Source organism: Felis catus, chromosome A2 (assembly GCF_018350175.1).
Source record: "Felis catus isolate Fca126 chromosome A2, F.catus_Fca126_mat1.0, whole genome shotgun sequence".
NCBI lineage: Eukaryota > Metazoa > Chordata > Mammalia > Carnivora > Felidae > Felis > Felis catus.
Window position 1 is genome coordinate 109,142,207 of NC_058369.1, and position 21,278 is coordinate 109,163,484.

The following is a 21,278-nucleotide window of genomic DNA, read 5'->3' on the forward strand; positions in this document are numbered from 1 at the left end:
CATGGGGAGACAAATGTGGGTAGAGTTCACAGGGCAAAGTACTGAAGAGCAAAGAGGTACAAGGAGGCTGGTGACTATCAGACTAACTCACATATACAGCAGAGTACTGATCCCTGCACGCATTTGAGAATTAAAAAAAATAAAATAAAATAAAAAAGGTGATGCTGGGCAAAAACCTATTGGAGAAGATAAGAACATTGCCTGATGAACCTCCAAGGTCAGGAATAATGGTGGTAACCATTAGCCAGAGTAGAAAACTTCATAATATAGGGCATTAGGTAGAGTACTGAAAAAGAGTCTTGCCTCAGTTACAAACAATGTTTAGACCTACATTAAACATACTAGCTTGACCTAAAAATCATAAAAGCAATGCTTAAAAGGATCAAACTGTTTCTAACTATATCCCAAGAAAAAAAGTTCAAAAATATTCTAGCCATTAAAAAAAAAAAAAATTCAGTAACCAGAGCAAGGTAAAATGCACAAAATCTAACAGCTAATCAAAATGTATCAAATGCCCAAAAAAGCAGAAAAACATGGTCCATAAGGTGAAAAATCAATCAAAACCAACTCAGAAGTGACACATTTATTAGAATAAAAAAGGACATTAAAACAATTTTACGATTATGTTCCATTTGTTCACAAAGCTCTAGAAGAGAATGCATGGGTTAAGTAGAAAAAAGATGTAAAAGAGACCTGAACCTAAATTATAAAGATGAGAATATCATCATCTGAGATTTAAAAAATATACACTGGGAAATATTAACAGCAGATTAGATACTGCAAAAGATTCGTGAATTTAAAATTATTGCAATAGCAACTACTTAAAATCAAACAAAGGAAAAAAAAAAAGGAAAAACAAACAGAGCAGTAGTGAGATAATGGATCAATTTCAAATAATCTGCTATACAGATAATTGGGTATTCCCAGAGAAGTATGGTAATGAACAGAAAAAATTATGGCTGAAAATTTTCCAAGTTAGATGAAAATTAAAAATCCACATAGCACACTTTAAATACACACACACACACACACACACACACACACACACACACACACACACACACACACACATTCCAGGCATAAAAAGCAGCAGGAAAATACCCTTAAGAAGGAAATAAATACATCACTTGAAATGGAATCAAACTAATATCAAAGTACCAAGTAGCAGACTAGGATATTAAAAGTTACCATAACTGTTTCTCATATATTCAAAAGTAGAAAAGTAGAAGAGATAAAAAGGACACACACCAAATTTGCAGAAATGAAAACAGCAGTGCCTAAGATGAAAGACACACTGTATTTTTTAAAAATTCAGGCCTCTGCAAGTCTACATACATAGAATGGTGCAATGAGGTACATTCTCACAGCATATGTGTGCTCAGTTCAACAGAACGGCCGACCAGAGGTAAGAAACATCTGTGTGGCACATGCTCTCATCGTGGTGTAAGAACAAACTGAGCAACACACATTAACGAGTGAAATATCACATTCTGCTCATATGTTGTCATCTTAACGTGTATTACAGGTGTGAAGTTAACTTTTGTTCAATTTTATATTTGTGAAAAGGACACAAGCTATTCACTTTCAGGCTTCTGGCTTCATTTAATTTAGGAAGACCTTTTTTAAGAAAAAATCCTTCTTCAATTGTTAATATTATAATTCTCTAGTAGATCAATCAGTGTATTACACAATCCAAATAAAATGCAGAAATAGACTAGGAAATGAAACCTCCAAATATAATCTATTATCATTGCTTTCAAACTTTAGTCTTCATCAAATAACCTAATATTTCTTATTAAATATATAAGTAAATGCTGTACATGTGAATTAAAAGATAAAATGAATGTTCACAAATATACTTTTTAAAAAATTCTCAATATAGTAGTTATCCACTTAGAATTTATTTTGAAACAAAAAAGTAAGCCTCCTCCAAAAATGTTGGAATATTACCCCTAAATTCAATTTGTAAGAGAAAAATAGGTTTCCTCTTAGGAATGAGAAACACTTCAAAGGTTAATGCTATTATTTAGGGTAAATACATAAAGTAATTTAAGACATAAGTGGTCATTTATAGGCACAATAAGGTATTCTTCCTAACATGAAGCATAAGGATATGATTCACAAAATCTGAAAAGATAAATATGTTAATTAGACAATTATAGTTGAAGGGAAACAAAATTTCTTCTTCTAAAAGGAATAATGGAAAAAATTTAACTGTACTAAGAAGGATAACATCAGTCAAAATAGTATAATTTATTAAGTTTAAATTTATATAGTAAATAATACCCTTAGGTAGAAGTAATATTATTCTCAGTCGAACATAGCTATTACTAGAGGTGCAATTTCTATGTATTTCCTCGTACCTAGCCACCTTAATTTCTGCAAATCACTACAAAGCGTCCATTTGTGGTAGGCAACACTGAAACAGGATGGAATAAGAGACATCATGACTAGGAATCCCAAGGCAAGTTCAAGTCAATAAGTCAATAAACATTTCTGAATGCCTACACATGCTTTGGTGGGAAAGGGGGAAAAACTCGGAGCATGGAGGGATTGAAGAACGACTCCAAGAAGAAATATTATCACTCACAAATAACAGTAAGAATCGGGCAAGAAAAACGGTGTCCAAGGTCAAAAAGCTCAGAGGAGACACATATATACCAAGCAATAGGGTCAACGGGCTAAAAAGTTCAGTATTACCAGAGGGCAAATTGTTTGGTGAGGAAATAAGAGTCAGGTCAATAAAATTAAGCAAGAACCAGACCAGGCCAAGGCTTTATCATATGACTAAGCTTTGTCCAGTAGGGGATGAAGAGCCTCTAGAAGGTTTTAATAAAGAGACTAGCTCCTTATTAGCAATTAGCAAAATCTGTCACAGAAGCAATGGTGAGGTCAAACTGAAATAAGAGACTGTTGGGACAGCTCTTGGAGACAAGATGATAAATTCTTTCTTTCTTTTTTTTTTTCCTAACTTCATGAGCTTGAACATTCCTGCCAAAACTGAGAAGAATGATAAAGACTAGAGATAAAAATGTAGGAACTGGCACATGAATGACACTTTGAATAGTGAGACTTGATGACCCAGAGAGTGTATGCCTATTACAGAAATGTCTAAGAGGTATTTTAGGTAAAGGTACCAAGTAATGGTGGCAGAAAGGTCATACAGGATTTAAAATCTGAGCCAAAATCCAGGAGACTATAGTCTATGTGTCTAATCCAGACACATGCCTGTTTCTGAAAGTGAAATTTTACTGAAACACGGCCACACCCATTCTTTTACACTGGTCTATGGGTACTTTTGCACCAGAACAGCACAGCCGAACAGTTGTAACAAAGACCGTACTGGCCCACAAAGCCTAAAGTATTTACGATCGTTACAAGAAAAATTGGTCAACCCCTAATATAAAAAATCTATCTCAGTCCAGGCACAGAAAATGACCTGAATTATCTATTATAAATTAAGAGCATCCTATTGAGTGGTTTTTAAGATCCATTTCTCCTTCAACAATCTATTTCTCTCTTACTCAAAGAGGGCCAAGTATTGACATCCCTTAAAAAAAAAAAAAAAAAAAAAAAAGAACATCATTTGAACCACAGCGTTATTCTTGAAATGAGCATAATGGCATCTATGATCTTCAACTCTTGGGACCCCTGTGAGGATTAAATGGGATCATTTATATTAAAAGAAATGAATGGTGATTCATTATTTCAAAGCAGTGTCTGTTATTACTACCAGTAACATAATTATACTAATAATAAGTGTTAGTAGGCCACATTTGCAGGGGGAGAAGGGGGCCTGAGGATTATATATGTAGAGGGAGCTCCATTTCTGAGAAATGGGAAAAGCAAAAAACACAAGATCATAGTTATCGCTGGTCTAGCAAAAAACTAGACATCAGTCATTACCCTGAACATATTAAATTAAAAAACTTAAATCTGCAGTTCTCTCTCCAAAGATGTAATACTCGGGTACAATACTCCAAATACTTAGAAGAAACATGCAGGTAACTTTAACTAGTCCAGTCATTCCCAAATAACAATTTTCCAGCATTTAAGTATAAAGTTTAAAATCCCGTAAAACAAAACCTCTGTTGCCTGAAAATTTAATCACACTTTACAAAAGTATCACATACAAACCTATTGCAAATAGGGTTCAAGCCAAAGCATGTTTGGATAAAGAAGTTTTTTGCACTGATTCCATCATCCTTCTACACTTTCAATAAAACAACAGTTCAGGCTTTCCAGAAAACTGCAGAAGTAATCTATTTTTAGGTGGCAAAAAATTTTTATCCTAAAGGAACACTACTTAGGCATGATAATATTCTTACCGTCTTGCTGCCTGCTAATGATTCAACCCATGAACAAGATTTTGATTTTTTTGTTTTCAGTTGCATTTTTCTTTGAATATGAAATGTTGCTACAGAAAATATTTCGTGAAACAACACGATTCATCAGACACACTCTATGTAAGAGTCTGGGACACCTGGGTGGCTCAGTGAGTTAAGTGTCTAATTTCAGCTTGGGTCATGATCTCACAGTCCGTGGGTTCAAGCCCCACATCAGGCTCTGTGCTGACAGCTCAGAGCCTGGAGCCTGCTTCAGATTCTGTGTCTCCCTCTGTCTCTGCTCCTCTGCTGCTTGTGCAGAATAAACATTTTCTCTCTCAAAATTATCTCTCAAAAATAAACATTAAAAAAATAATAATAAACAAACCTCAAATACTAAGGAAGCTGTGGAGGAATGGAATTTCTCTCTCCAAGTTGGCTTTAGGATAAGAGATTCTGCACATAAACACACACACACACAAATGAATAGAAAGATTTTGACTATGGGCGAAATCTCTGTAAGTATCTCTGAGAACAAATGTGTGGTAATCATCTGCTGACTCAAACTTCATGAACCAAAAAGACTGTTCTCCAATGTCCCCTATCTTAATATTATTCACTCAGTTTCACAAGATACAAAATTTGAGATTTTACCTCTTCTCTCTCATTAAAGCACAAATCTGGGGCACCTGGGTGGATCGGTCAGTTAAGCGTCTGACTTTCAGCTCAGGTCATGATCTCACAGTTCATGGGTTCAAGCCCCACGATGGGCTTTGTGCTGACAGCTCAGAGCCTAGAGCCTGCTTCAGATTCTGTGTCTCCCTCTCTCTGAACCTTTCCCACATGCACTCTGCTGGACTCTCTCTCTCAAAAACAAAACAAACATTTAAAAAAATTAAAATGAGCACAAATTCTTAGTGCTTCTACTTCTTAAATATGCCTCAACTCCAGCAATTTCTGCTCATTCACTCCAAAATGACCCTAATAGCAGCCACCACCATTATTTCTGAGACAACTGTGATAGCCTCCTAACTACAAGAAATGCATCAAGGAAACTCTCTGATCATTTTAATCTGTTCTCCATACTGTATCCAGAATTATAATGTAAAATGCAAATCTGATCATCCCATCCATTTCTACTGAGCAGTGCTGCTTCATAGAGTTCAAACTAAGAAAAAAGGCCCACCTTGACCTTTTCCTGCCTAATCCTCAACATTCCCCAGCGTGTGGTTCAGTCAGTCTCAGATCCACTGGCTCTTTCTAGTGGCCATGAAGAAATGCTATTCTCCCTGCTCCTCAAAGATGTGGACCTGTTCAGTCTTCCAAATTTCAGGTTCCTCTCATATTCTTAAGATCTCTCCTGATCTTCTATTCCAGGCTTATTTACCCCTTTTTCAAAGAGAACTAGTTACAACTTAACCTTGGAATGGTAAATAGAAGAGTAACCAAAATGCTATGAACTCCCAGCCACTGGATCACTTCCCAAGCTAACTCTGGCCACTCACTTAAGCATATGTTACTAAAAAATCTTCATCTTCAAAAGAAAATATATAAATAAAATTATTTCCTTACTTAACAAGATAAAATCATCTGAAATACTCTTCTAAAGATGCAGTTTTAAAAAAACTAAATTATTAAATAGCATATGTGTATGTCAAAATGCTTGTCACGCAGATGTTCAACATATGTTCTATTTATTGACATTAAGTCATCAGTTAGGTAATAAAGAGAATAGGATAGTTCACTGTGAAGAGCAAAGTACATGGCACCTAAAATGAGTTTAAAATGAATAGGTAGGGGTGCCTGGGTAGCTCAGTTAGTTAAGCATTCAGCCCTTTATTTCAGCTCTGGTCATGATCTCATGGTTCGTGGGATCGAGCCCCCTATCCGACTCTGCTCGGACAGCTCAGGGCCCGCTTGGAATTCTCTCTCTCTCTGTCCCTCCCCTGCTTGTTTGAGCGTAGACATGCTGCTTTCTTTCTGAAAATAAACTTTAATAAAATGTGTAGGTAAAAAGATGCGCTGGTACTTTAATCATTCTCAGAAGGTAGGGCCTCGGATAGACATGAATGGATAGATTCTTTGAAGGGGTGAGATAGGAAGGAGATTCATCATGCAATATTACAATGGTTTTAAAGAGACCAAAAAAAAAAAAAAAGGAATGATTGAAAAAAGATTTAGACTTAACCTAATAAAAATTCTACCACAAAAAGAGAAAGATAATGGATACATGCAAGAGGAAGAATCAAACAATAATGCAGAAATCTTGAATGAGGATTAAAGTATACACAATTCTCAAAAAATGGAATAACAGGAATACTATATCACCTGATTCAAAATTAACATGATTGTTATAATCTGAATTGCTCTATTATACCTGTACATAAAGCACATTCACAGTGGGTCATGCAACAGCAAAATGCCTTGACACTATGTATCTAGTATGAAAAATATCTTTAGAAAGAGACGTCACTTAAATTCCTTCACGAGCATCCCACTCTGTGGCCAGATAAAGACTCTGAAGTAGAGGCACCAGGGTGGCTCAGTCTGATGTTAATCTGATGTTAGTCTGATGTTAATCCAACTCTTGACTTGGGCCCGGATCATGACCTCATGTTTTCTGAGTTCAAGCCCCACATCAGGCTCCAAACTGACAGTGTGGCCTTCTCTCTCTCCCCCCTTCTCTGCCCCTCCTCTGCTCTTTCTCTCTCAAAATAAATAAATAAACTTAAAAAAAAAAGACTCTGAAATACAACTGAGAGACATAAAAGTTAGTAAACACTTGTTATTTGTACACCTATCTATCCCTTGTACCTTGAACCTCAGTCTTGGGGTATCATCCTCACCATACCAAAGAGTTCCTAAAACTTAAAAGAACAGTCAATTCTTCTGTTTAACACCACCTTTATGACAATGTAATTTATTTTCTCCAAGGAGTAAAACCTTCTGAATAGTAAAATAAAAATATACCAAGCCTGACTTTAACCTATATAAGAAATCAACTTTAATCAATGTATATAACACATATAACATGTAATTGTCAAATAAATGATACTGAAAATATATTTGGTTCCATCTTTGTAAAGAAATAGCACAACACAATTGAGCTAAAGGCCATTATTTAAAATAGAGTCCTGTATTCAAAAAAAAAAAACTAGTAAAAGAAATCCTCAGGCACATTTTCTGATATGACAGTAAATGATCAAATCCATTGCTCAACGCCTTTTCTAAGCCTAAAATTAATGTAAGCTGCCTAACAAAAAAGGCTAGCTTCATTATTTGCCTCCTGTGCATTTCATGTTAAATTTTATAAACTGATTTACATGGAAAACACTAGCAAATAAAATCATAAACAATTTTGTGCATCTGACCAAATTCAGTGAACTGCTTAAATTAGGAAAATAAATAGCAATTTCAAACCCTGTGCTTAATCAAGAAAAATTCATTCATTAAACTTATAAAAAGTATTCTGGAATTTATTATATTTGCATATTCCATTATAACATCACTCTATCTGAAAATAACCATAATTCATTACCAGAATGAATTAAAACTAGAAAGGTATGTCCTATAAGAATAATTTCTCTCCACAGCGTCAGTTATGTGCCCATCACAATTAATCCTAGGGAATTTTAATATCCCACAACAAAAACCTTCCAGTAACTATTTAGCCATAAGCAAAGATCTTATAAAACTTAAAATAACAGACAATTCTTTCTATTCACCACCTCCTACAAGAATGACTTCACCATTCCTCACTTTTGTGTTAGATATGAATCCCTTCATGACTAAAATTTCAAAAGGTTCTCAAGGAATGTAAAACCAGGATTGAGATTTTATTATTATTTTAGGCAGGAAATACTTCAGACTTAATTTATTACCAGAAAACAAATGAAAACATTTGTAGAATTTGTAGAAATGATTACATTTCTGCCACATTTCTACAATGGCCATATACAGCCATGAAAGAGAACACGTTAGTGTACCTAAAGTAAAACATGAAAACATTCAGTATACAATAAGATCATAATTTTTTGAAGAAAAAACAAAAGGCTACAGAAGCAATGTGGTTGAGACTGGAATAGAAGAATGATTTGTGCTAACCCCATTGGTCCTTCTTTGACTATTAACCACATACACACACATGCGCACATAGAGAATATCCATTCAAAAATAAAGACAGATAAAGGGAGTGAAATATACACATTGTAAAAAGTAAACCCAGTATATGGCAGTGAGAATTACAACAGCCAGCTCTCTTTTGTTTTTTAAGAACTTGTGACCTAAACACATATTTTGTCAGTCTATTAGTAATAGGGTTAACAGAAGGAAATGTATAGAATAAGTAGTTCAGTAAAACATGACAAAGATACATGTTTAGAATCTGGTAAGAAACTTAACAGGACCACAGATTTTTATAACTTAAATTCAATAAGCCTCAAGTCAATACCTTGTGAAGCAAAGAAAGAAACCATTAGTACTTAAAAGAAGGCATCAGTATGTTCTTCCAATTGTCATTTGTTCTTTATTAGGAAAGAATATTAAATACATATATGTGTGTATGTATACTTTTAACCTTTTTCAATATTATTTAACACATCCATGAATGCATAAAAGTAACAAGTTTATATGATACAGTACACAGTGGATTGATTCTGTTCCTAGCTCTGCCATTGGTGAGCTGTGGAACCTTCTGGAAACAATTTACATTGCTGAGTTTCCCCAGATGTCACAGTATCAAGTGTCAATGGATGGTGGTTTTCTATTTTTTTTTATTTGCTAACATGTTCAAATATTAAACATTTTGAAGTATTTTACAGACCATATATTCTGATCTGTTATTTCAATAAACTACTTCCAGGTAACTAGAACTAAATTAGGTACTTTTGAAGGTTTATTTTTATTTTTCAAAGCATTAAAATTTCATATGGTAATTTATGTTTTTGCTAAATTCAGGAAAATATTCCTAACACTCATAAAGCACCAATAAAATTATAGTCTACATAGTCAAAAATTAGAGCTTTTGTGCTATTATCCAGATGAATACTGTGAATTTATTTTGTAGTGGGGAAGTGATAAAAATTTTCTCAAGTAAAAGAGTTTGCTTCATTTCTCAGTTTTGAACTTATGTTTTTTGCCAACTTTATTCTGCTTTTAAAAATTAAACATTTCATTGGTGTCTATTATATGAAACAGCTTTACTCATTGGAAAAGTAAGCTTTAAACAAGAATAAACTGTTCATTATATCATCTGATAATACTAGGAACGGATGTTTTGCACAAAACTTGCCAGATCCAAATAAATGAGAACCTCTCTTTTACTTTTTGCACCTGGGAAGGAATTTTTTAAAGTTTTACAATTAGTTTTACATAACCTTGGCTGGAAAACAACTATACTTAGTTTTGCTTCCCAAAACTCTTATTCTCCATTGTTGGAAAAAAAACAGCTCCCTGATCATTAATTACCAAGCAAAGAACTCAGCCTGTAATTGAGATTCTTAGCACTTTTGCATCTTATTGAAGTAAAAGCCTATTTTGGGGGGGGGGGGGGGAATGATTTTCATAACAAGTTTTATGAGTTCACCTTTTACTATTTGAATATATTTAATATATTACTTTATTTTTCTAAATATTTTTTTCATAATTTAAATAGTGGAAAAAAAACCACAATCAAAGTAGAAAGTAAAGAAATGAACATGCCCCATGTTGCTAGCTATAATATCAGGTGATTCCAAAGAAAGTTTTCAGTTAATCCTCTTGAGAGTTGCATTCTGAAAAAGTTGCTAGCTGTGTACCCCCCACCCCCACCCACACTGGTAACTACAAAGAAGAGAAGGCTAACAGTAATTTTAGTCAACTCAAGATAAAAACTTGGTTCCTTGACAATTTATGATACATTAAACAGCATCAGAAATCTGATCTGAAAAGGGCTCTCAAAACATAACTCCTATACAATTTAACAAAAGAAAACATGGGCTTTTATGCTTATAAGGTTTTTCTTGATAAAAGACATACGAAAGAACCTACATTTTAAAAATTCCTTTGTGCCAGTCTCTAATATATATATATATATATATATATATATATATATATATATGTATGTGTGTATATATATATATATACACACATACATATATATATATACATATATATATATATATATATATATATATATATATATATATATATATATGGTGGCATCTGGGTGGCTCAGTTGGTTAAGCGTCAGACTTCAGCTCAGGTCATGATCTTGCAGTTCTTGAGTTCGAGCCCTGCGTCAGGCTCTGTGCTGACAGCTCAGAGCCTGGAGCCTGTTTCAGATTCTGTCTCCCTCTCTCTCTGCCCCTCCCCCACTTGCACTTTATCCCTCTGTCTCAAAAAATAAACAAACATTAAAATTTCTTTAAATACGTATTTTTTTCTTTCAGTTAGGAGAATTTTCCTAGTACAAGACATGCTTCTTATCTGATTACCTGTTTCTAAAGGCTCACAGTTAAAAGGCTACATAGGCTAACAAATGTCATCCTAACAGAGATGCAGACTCAATGAAAAACAAAACTCTTATAAATTGAACCCACTCAGCTACCTCTGCCTACTTTAATGCTGCATCTATGTAGGCCCAACAGTCAATAGTATCAGTCTCCATCTGGTCAAACCAATTTTAAAAATTCTAATGGTTTAATATGATTACAACAAAATTAAGTTACAACTATCAAAATTTGGGATTTTATTAAGTTGAACAAATTAACATTGGTAAACTCCATAAATCCTACTCAACACCATTGACAAATGAGAACTTGGCTAAATTAAACCCTTAAAAAGAAATAAAATAAGCATTATGACCCCAAAGAGAATTTTGAACAAGGTATTAAGATATTTTTACAAAATTAAAAATGTCCAAAAATATTTTTATAAAAATGACCACTTGAAATGAAGCACGTCATAGCATATTATCATGCAATGTTCACAAGACTAAGCAAAGATGCCTCTTCCAAACACTCTAATTTTTTAAACAGATAAAATTATTTTGATCATTACCTTAGTTATTTTAAGATAAAGTCCTAATTATTTTTTCTACTTTTCATGGTGAAATTTTATTTCTTCTTCTAAGCAGATCTTAAGGCAGTAGCATCTTTCCTGTCAGTTTACCTGAGATCACAAAAACCTCCTACAGTCAGTATTTCCTAACCCATTTCAGCTTCATAAAGGCAGAGAGAAGTTGATCTTCAGACAGTCAACACCCTGAAATAAAATTTACTTTAGCTAAATACCTGTGTGTGGTGAATAAGCTTAGGAATTCCCTGAGCTTGCAATGAAGGGTTAACAAGACGTAAAGAATTAGAAAGCCATAGGATGCTCACACCCAAGTTTGCGTAAAGATTAGGGAAATAGGTATAGATAGGGCAGGGAAAGGCCCCAGTATAGGATAAAGGTATATGAGATAAACCATATTAGGTATTCAGGGCAGAAACGCCCCCCAACTTAGCACAACAACAGAAAGCTGCTTTCAAAAAAAAGGAAGGAAGGACCAAGTTAGGTAAACAGGTAAATAGGGCTATAGACAGCTGCAGGGCGAAGTAGCCCAGTGCAGGGGGAAGTTGCCCAGAGCAGAGGTGATTAGCAAAAGAAAGGTGCCATGTTGAGGTGTCTTGCTCTGTCTTTCTTGTCCCCTAGACCAGTTTAGGTAAACACAGTTGGTGCCTCAGGTCTGCTGTAAACAACCTTCCTCCCACCGCCAGGATTTTGTCTTAACCCAAACCCCTAACACTGCATATCTTCAAAACCCCCTTTCCCTCACATCCATGAGTTCATGTTCACAGTTTCATTGTCTCTTTGTGCCCATCCATCACCATGTTTATAAGCCTTCTGATCCTAATTAAAATGGTGCAACGACCTCTAATAGGGGCTCTTGTCTTCTCCAGAACATTAGCCATCTCTCGCATTTTAATCCTGCGTCCCACTTTCTTGCTGGACAAGAAAAAACTCCAGACCCAGAGTCTACAACACCTGTGTACCAAGAATCTAACACCATTAACCAGTCATTCCTTCAGTGCTTAGCTCTCCCTCCAAGGGATTAAAGTTTCAGATGAGGTTGAAGGTCCGATGTACCACTTAAATGACTACCAAATGACATTTAATAGCAAATTCCATAATATTTCTCTGCATCTCCTTGAAAATTTAAGACAACGTGAGTTTCACCAGCATGGCAGACCAGACACCAATTTCCAACACTTAAAACCTGATCAAGTGTTGGGGCACCTGGGTGGATCAGACAGTTAAGCATCTCATCTTATTTTCAGCTCAGGTCATGATCTCATGGTTCCTGAGTTCAAGCCCCACATGGGGCTCTGTGTTGACAGTCTGAGCCTGCTGGGATTCTCTCTCTCTCCCTCTGTGCCCTTCCCCATCCTCTCACTCTCTCTCAAAAATAAATTAAAAAAAAAAATTTAAGGGGCGCCTGGGTGGCGCAGTCGGTTAAGCGTCCGACTTCAGCCAGGTCACGATCTCGTGGTTCAGGAGTTCGAGCCCCACATCAGGCTCTGGGCTGATGGCTCAGAGTCTGGAGACTGTTTCCGATTCTGTGTCTCCCTCTCTCTCTGCCCCTCCCCCGTTCATGCTCTGTCTCTCTCTGTCCCAAAAATAAACATTCAAAAAAAAAAAAATTTAAAAAAAAAAATTTAAAACACAAACAAAAACTGACCAAGTGTTACTTTTGCCAAACAAAATGCCCCAGCTTAACATCAGCCCCATTTCCTCTGAAAGTTTGTCCTTGTAGAGTGAATCATGGTAACATTGCAAATGACCACCTTAACTAGTCTCTCAGTTGAAAAAAATCCTCACTAACACCTCATCAACCACAATTTTACTTTGCAACTGGGTGATTCCCAAGTCTTCCTCTCTTCAGATGGACTGAAATTGGAAGTTGATAAACCCTCACATAGGAAAAAAAGGACCACTGTACTACATCTCAGCCTAGACAAAATAGGGTTTTAAACATTTACAATACATGCATTCAATAACTACCGAATCACATAATTCCAAAACAATAATGCATTTATTTTTCTATGACCTTGAAGTCATTTTAGATTTATTTTCTGGTGAATAAAACCTGCCTGTTCAGGGAAGGAAATAAGCAAATTCTTTGGCAACTCTTCTGAGATTTTAGAAATGTTTAAAAGCCTTATTTAAAAAAAAAAAAAAAAAAAGATATAATTTAATCTTCTAGCAAAGTAATTCAGATAAAAGTAAAATACACATACCATTCTAGACTGGTATGACCTGCCTATAGTAACATCTTTCCAGTTACATACATATGGATCTATATCTTCATGTGTACTCATACTTCTATCTCCAGACACTGCATGCATTGTTTTTTTTTTCTACTTACTCATGTATAACTTATGTCCCCAGATATTTAGACTCAAATTTAAGTTTTTATCTTACTCATTTTGCAACTAGAATGATATTTTCTACACAACTACTCATTTGGGGAATATTTGAATGAATCTGCCAAAGATTAAGTCATAGGAAAACTGAAATGGCCTTTTGGCCATTTGGGGAAAAGTACTATCAGAAAGAAATGGGATGAAGCCTTTATTGAATCATTTACAGGACAATTCAAAAATCCAGAAAAATTCATGAGCCTCTCAATCCAAGAACAGAGCATTCTTTATTTTACCTTTCCAGTGATTTGGTCCATCCTAAGGATACAGACTCTAGATACGTTCCATTGACATTTTACTATTAAGTTTAATAATAACTTTCATATCCCTACACTGAGTCTACCTATTCACTGAGAAAATAATGGGTGAACAAACATTAATCATGCAGTAATAACAACTCTCCAATTTAAACATTTTCCAATGTTTATGGTATACAGATTTATAATAATACTATCCTCAAACTAGTTCTAGGAGACATTTACTCTCTAATTAGAGGACTATCCATCTTTTTCCTTGGTTTGATACAGAACACCAGGGAATCAAAAATAAATAAATAAATAAAATTCTAGCACTTACTGGGATACATAAAATAGAACTCAACAGAAATAAACAGAAAACTAAATTCAAATATTTATGGAAAAATACAAAAAAAAAAAAACAGGTTGACGTGCAATGAAAGAGAACAGTTAAAAACTGTGTGTGTGTGTGTGTGTGTATGTCCACACACACATGTGTGTTTGATGGTGAGAGGCAGAGGAAAAAGGTAGAAAGGAAATTCAAAGCTAAGGCAGATTCCCACCTGAGTCCCAGCCACAACTACTGCTGCTAAGAGAAATCAGCTTGTAGGAAACATGTTTTTGTGATAGATCTGATACAGCACACTTAAGATGATAATGAAGTACTCAAACTGAAGTACCTAATAGAATGTTGAAAAATGTATGATTCAAACTCAGCATTCAGATTAGAGAGCAGTGGAAGTGAACTTTGAGTCATCTAATCTAAATGGGAAAGAAGAGGAGCTAAGCTATTAAAGCTTTTTTTAATTTATTTATTAAATGAAACACTACACGCCTCCCAAAGAGATACCAGCTTCAGTTTGCATTTATGTATTCATTCATTCTTCTTAATCCTTACAATGATTTAAGAAGTAGGGTTATTAGCCTCATTTCTAAAATGAGGAAAGCAAATGTCAGGAAACTTAACCAAGGTGACCAAGGAACTGAGAAATTCCGAGTTTAAAGCCGTTGCTCCCTTCATAATGCTGTATACACTTTAGAGTATTATCTGGGGACATGGAAAGAAGGAGATTTCTAAGTAACTTAACACAAAGGGAGGAATAGAGGGCTATACATAGGACTTTTAACCTAACTGTACCCTACAGAGCCTTAGAGCCTTCCAGCATTAAGTAAATTTCATGTTTCCCACAATACCCCCAATGAAAGGCACTGATACTTCTGTTAAAATCAGTCGCTTGTGGAACTTGATTTTCCATAATCAGCAGGATCCATGGAACTTACCATTAGAATATATGCCCACATACAATAGGACAGTAAAACCAATCTTCCCCAGTTGCTCATTTGGATGTATTTGCCATGCTAGAGTTAAATTCATTTGTATTACAAATTTTCTTTTTGTATTAATGATCTTACCTACCATGAACTAAATTCTAAATTCCCACACTATTGGGATGGGCCCAAGATTAGAAACTTGGCAATTGTTAAGCAAATGATCGGAGAATGTCACATTTAGAACCCCTTCCCACAGTAAAATATCACAGACTACACTCTACTCAACTAGTCTCTGATTTTATTCCTTCCTGGTTGTGCTGAGATCTCCCTCTTTTGTACAGTTTAATAGACCAATCAAAAAAAAGAATGCTGTATTAAACATGTACTTTTAGTCTTTCACAGGAAAGACCTTCCCAAAATTTTCATGGGCCATCTCCAAGGAATTCTCTTTCATCTGTTTCTCCTTCTACTTTGCTGTCCAAGTGACAGAGAAGATGATACAACCTAAGAGACAATTTACTTCCACATGCTATTTTCCCTCTTTTTTTTTTTTAACCTCGGTATTTTTTCTCCAATGGTGTTTTGCTAACATGCTAATAAGCTCTTTCATATTCTCCAAACAGCTAGTGAATTCAGCAGTATACTCTGCCATTTTAATGAAGAAAAAGAAATAAAACTGGTTGTTAGATTAATTTTTTTCCCTAAACTTGTCAATTCAAACAAATAACTACAGTAATAAGGGAACAAAGTCATGGAAGTCATAACAAGAGAGAAAGCTCAGGAATCCATAAAAGGAGTTTCTTCTGGGCTTGGGTAGATTTCCTCAATTGGATGAAATTTTGTTAAAAAGGAAAACTGAATCCCAAGGAAGAAAGCCTAAGGATGAGGAGTTAAATCTGAATTAAATCACTTACTGAAATAACAACAACAGGATATAAAATGGAAAGATTACTCTCTTCCAGCATATTCACTAACTTCCGGATTTCCTCAAAATCAGAGGTCATAACCTGAAAGACCAGAAAATAAAAGGAAGTGAAAAGAAGTTCTTAAATGATTTAAAAGTTAATTCAAGAATTAAAAGTTAATGAAGGAAAAAAATATGGAGCTTTTACATACACATCCAAAATCTTTATCAAGCTTAATTTTCACTTTTTGAACAACTTTCAAGGATACCCATACGGTCACATCTATTAAAATCTGAATTCTTCATTAATTCAAACCTGTGTCATCTTATCTGCTTCATACCAAATAACTGAAAATGGCATCTACAGAAATATCACCTTCTTCTCATTATGGGAATTAACTTGTGAGAAAATATTTTTTTTTTATTTCAAGAATTAAAAAATACAACTTCCAAATACATACTGAATAACAGAGCTCATCACAAAAACTTAAATTCAAACGATTAAAAATCAAGAAATAATTATCTTGCACATTACATTTACACAGATCGTCAAAGGCTTTGAACCATTTAAGGTCACTACTTACATTCACGCAAACGTAACTGTAGCACTGCTCTGACACGATTTGATCAAGATCTCTGCCAGTGTGACATGGAAGTCGAGACGTGACTTTTACATGCTAGGAGAATAAATAATTAAGAAAGAGCAGTTTATAAACTAGATAGAAAGACCAAATCAGAACCTAAACTAATGTTACAAATGAGCATAAAATTTCAACAGACACAAAAAGCCAAAGACCATAAAAAGTCAAAATAATTCAGTCTAAAGTTTATGAAGCTTCCAAGAAAAAGACATCTGAACTACTCTATGACTGATGAATATTATTTTGGTGAACAGAGATACAGATAAAGGAAATAGTTTCAAATAAGTAAAGGTACAGGATATATGCAGGGACAGGCAGTACCTGTTTTTTTTCTTATACAAAGGATGTATTTCAGAAAATTCTGGATTATAATCAAATGGTTGGTTAGATGGGAGTTGTTGGATGATTCTGCAAACATGCTAAATTCTACAGTTAGATTCTGCCAAACCTGGAATGACTAGAAGCAGGAAAAGCATTAAGAAATTATTAGTGAGGGAGGAGTCAACATGGTGGACACAGCACTATCAATAGCCACAGTATGGAAAGAGCCCAAATGTCCATCAATTGGTAAATGGATAAAAAAGCTGAAACACATAGATATATATACACAATGCAATACTACTTGGCAATGAGAAAGAATGAAATCTTGCCATTTGCAGCAACATGGATGGAATTGGACGGTATTATGCTAAGTGAAGTAAGTCAGAGAAAGACAGATATTGTATGTTTTCACTGATAAGAATTTGTGAAACTTAACAGAAGACCATGGGGGAAAAATAGTTTTAAACAAAACAAACCATAAGAGACTCTTAAATACAGAGAACAAACTGAGGGTTGATGGGGTGGGGGAGAGGGGAAATGGGTGACAGGCACTGAGGAGGACACTCGTTGGGATGAGCACGGGGTGTTGTATGTAAGCAATGAATCATGGCAATCTATCCTGAAGCCAAGAGTACCCTGTATACACTGTATGTTAGGTAACTTGCCAATAAATTATATTTAAAAAATTATTATAATAATCTGAGAGAGAAATAAGACTTGAACTAGGACAATGATAATAAAACAAGAGATGAAGAGATTATTACTAGAGGTGGTCCCAGACTAGATTTAGAATAGCACATATAATACAAAAATTCTCCTAATGAGACTTTTATTCCATAAACTCAATATTCTAATTAACTTCCATTGTTTCCCTCTAATAGCAATAAGAACAAAAACTTAATTATTAAACGAGGTCTTTTATGTATGTTATTTTAATTCCCCAGAAAGCCACATTTCAATGGTTAATACTGGCATTACATTTACAATGCTTTACAATTTACGATTCTAAAACAGTAGGCCAGTCCCTTAGTAAAACATTAAACTGTGTACTTCCAAGAACATTACATAGTAAGTAGGATCCATCTTAGTTCTATGTAATTTTGACAGAATATTAGAGAAGGGGAAGTAAATGTTTTGAAGTCTTAGCACTGCTACGAATTCATTAGCTTGCAAATTTCAAGACTTTTTTCATTTTAAAATTCTTATTGAGTACCAAGTTCGAGACAACATTAAGAAAATTAACAAAATAGTTCCATTTGCACCAGCCACATACTGATAGTTAAACAGAGAAGAAATTATTGGCTTTCACTGTGCAACATTAAGTTTGTTCAAGGAATCACATCTTCTAGATATTACAAGGAGATAATTTTCCAGGGATGTCTTATATACCCAAACATTTTCAAAGACATTAATAGCTAACGCACTCCAGATGGACTTTTCAAAGATGTCTGCGTAACAGGCAGATTTGCAAAGATAGGGATGTCTCTTCCTGGAGTATATTTGTGCATATTCCAAAAAATAAAGGTAGCCTCCTCTCTCTCCCTGGGGCAGATCCGCTTGACATTCCAGAGGAATAAAGACAACGTCTCTTTTTTTGCCCATGGTCCCTGAACAAATTAAGTGCTTCCCAACATCAACATCTTTAATTTACCTCAACTAGAACAGCACCTAGTGGTAACAGCATTCCCCTGTAGGAATTGCAATGTAGACCATCAGTGCAACGCTATATTCTCCTTAATGCTACTGCTGTTAACAAATAGTCTTTCCTCTGACCACAGAGTTAAGGTCTTATGCCAGTATTTAAGATATTAGTGTGAACAGGGGCACCTGGGTGGCTCAGTCGGTTAAGCATCCGACTTCGGCTCAGGTCATGATGTCACGGTCCGTGAGTTCGAGACCCGCATTGGGCTCTGTGCTGACAGCTCAGAGCCTGGAGCCTGTTTCGGATTCTGTGTCTCCCTCTCTCTCTGACCCTCCCCTGTTCATGCTCTGCCTCTGTCTCAAAAATAAATAAACATTAAAAAAAATTTAAGAAAGAGGTATTAGTGTGAATGTCTGCATACAAGTACTATAAAATTCCTTAGATCCTGCCAAGTTTGACTTAACAGATATGAAATAAAACAATCACATCATGAGATAGTAACTTCAACAAATGTGAAATGTGAATTTTACAAAATGATTTCATTTAAAATTTTATTTTGCATATACATAAATGAGGTCTAGGATGAGAACATGAGAGACTGATTTAACTTCTGAAGTACTGAAATGGATAAAATTCTTAAGGAAAGGATATGGGGTCCTTGTGCACAGAAACACGAATGTTCTTCCCACTAGCAAATACTTGATATATAGGTATTTTAAATTTAAAACAGTTTCAAGACAGGGAGGGGGACAAAACATAAGAGACTCTTAAATATGAAGAACAAACAGAGGATTACTGAAAGGGTTGTGGGAGGGGGGGATGGGCTAAATGGGTAAGTGGCATTAAGGAAATCTACCCCTGAAATCATTGTGGCACTATATGCTACCTAACTCTGATATAAATTAAAAAAAAAAAATAGTTTAAAAAAAGTCTTGTTTCAAGAAAAATGGTGTATTGTTCTTAAAACCAACTACTTGAAAAAGGTAAAAAAAAAAAAAAAAAAAAAGATCCAAAAATACCACTACCTAGTAACAATTACCCGAACATTAGCTAAACATCATTCCAACAATACTCTATTAATTCTATTAATATATGCAGTACGATTGTAGGACAAAAGGATGAAGAAACAAAAGCAATATGGCATTCAAATCAGATAACACGAAGGTCTTTTTTTAGCTAGTGAGGAAAGAAAATTCAGTAGAGTGAAACTGAAGCAAATGCTGCTAAATCTCAGGTAATTTTTCACTTTCAGAGCCCTAAACTTCTAAACGTTAGGAAGAGGTAGTATGGATAGGATTAAAATACTGGATTTTTAATGGCAATGCATTTTATTTGTCGGCATTAGCTGTCCTCCTTCTATGAAAGAAATAGCACATTTTAGCTTCCACCTAGAGCCTAGTTCTGGTAATCATGTGATTTTTACCCATTTAATAAGATCAAATTCACATCCTATTCTAACACTATAAAACCCACAATCTAGACTTATCTACACTCAAAAGCATTGACTTTTTAAATTTTGTTTAATATTTATTTATTTTTGAGACACAGAGTGCAAGTGGGGGAGGGGCAGAGAGGGAGACACAGAATCTGAAGCAGGCTCCGGGCTGGCAGCACAGAGCCCGACAGTGGGGCTCAAACCCACAAACCATGAGATCATGACCTGAGCCAAAGTCAGAGGCCCAACTGAGCGAGCCACTCAGGTGCCCCCCAAATCATTGACCTTTTCAACAAAATTTCTCCATTTTTAAGCTCTTCATTTTAATTCCCTTCTTTATTTGATAAACTTTATCTGCAAGTAGTTTCTTTAGTTGGTGTTCCTTTTTTTTTTTTTTTTTAACAAAAGCCTCAACATCTTTATGTTCCTTCAGTTTTGCTTTTACATTCAAAGAACCTATTACCCGGGAATCAAAGTTGGGTTCGCTCTTCTCTCACAGATTTGTAGTCACTGTTCCACCATCTCCAAGAATTATATACTTATCCTAAAGCTTATAATCCATCTGTCAGTCACTTACTCTCCATTCATTATGTCACTGGGTAGATTCAACATCAGTAATTCTATTACGAAATACAGTAGACATTATATTTGGTTTTCCTCCTCAATTTTGACTGAAAATTTGGCTGGTGGTCCCATTCTTGGATTCTATATGCATTCCCTCTGAAGTTCACAGACACTGTTTCTTTTTATTTGGATAGTGAATATTGTGGAGATGCAAGAGGCCAGGCAGAGTATCCTTTTTTCCTTTAACTTTTGATTTTATTTTCTTACACCTAGGTCCCTATGTGAAGAATTCTTTATGAGGAAATTCAAAATCCTAATCAGAATCAACATGTGTTTAATTGTCAATTTTTATACCTCAGTTTTTCCCAAGTATGCCTGTTAGGTCTTAAAGCATCAGTTAGTCATTTCAAGAAAATTCTCTTCAAGCTTCCCCAAGAAGCATTATCCTATGCTGAATGCCTTTATCATCATTCACATCTATTCTCTTTTAGTTAT

At 35.0% G+C, this 21,278-nt stretch overlaps 1 protein-coding gene across 6 annotated transcripts in view; it reads right to left on the reverse strand.

The window, feature by feature from the left end:
* The window catches only part of CRPPA (CDP-L-ribitol pyrophosphorylase A), a 670,733-nt gene that overhangs the window by 478,757 nt on the left and 170,698 nt on the right, over window positions 1-21,278 (reverse strand). For all 6 annotated transcript variants that reach the window (XM_045052438.1, XM_045052440.1, XM_045052439.1 and 3 more), the window contains exons 7-8: window positions 16,765-16,857; window positions 16,191-16,283 (exon numbers count right to left, since the gene is read on the reverse strand). In XM_045052438.1, the coding sequence (XP_044908373.1) occupies window positions 16,191-16,283; window positions 16,765-16,857 (186 nt within the window). The remainder of the gene's footprint in view (window positions 1-16,190; window positions 16,284-16,764; window positions 16,858-21,278) is intronic.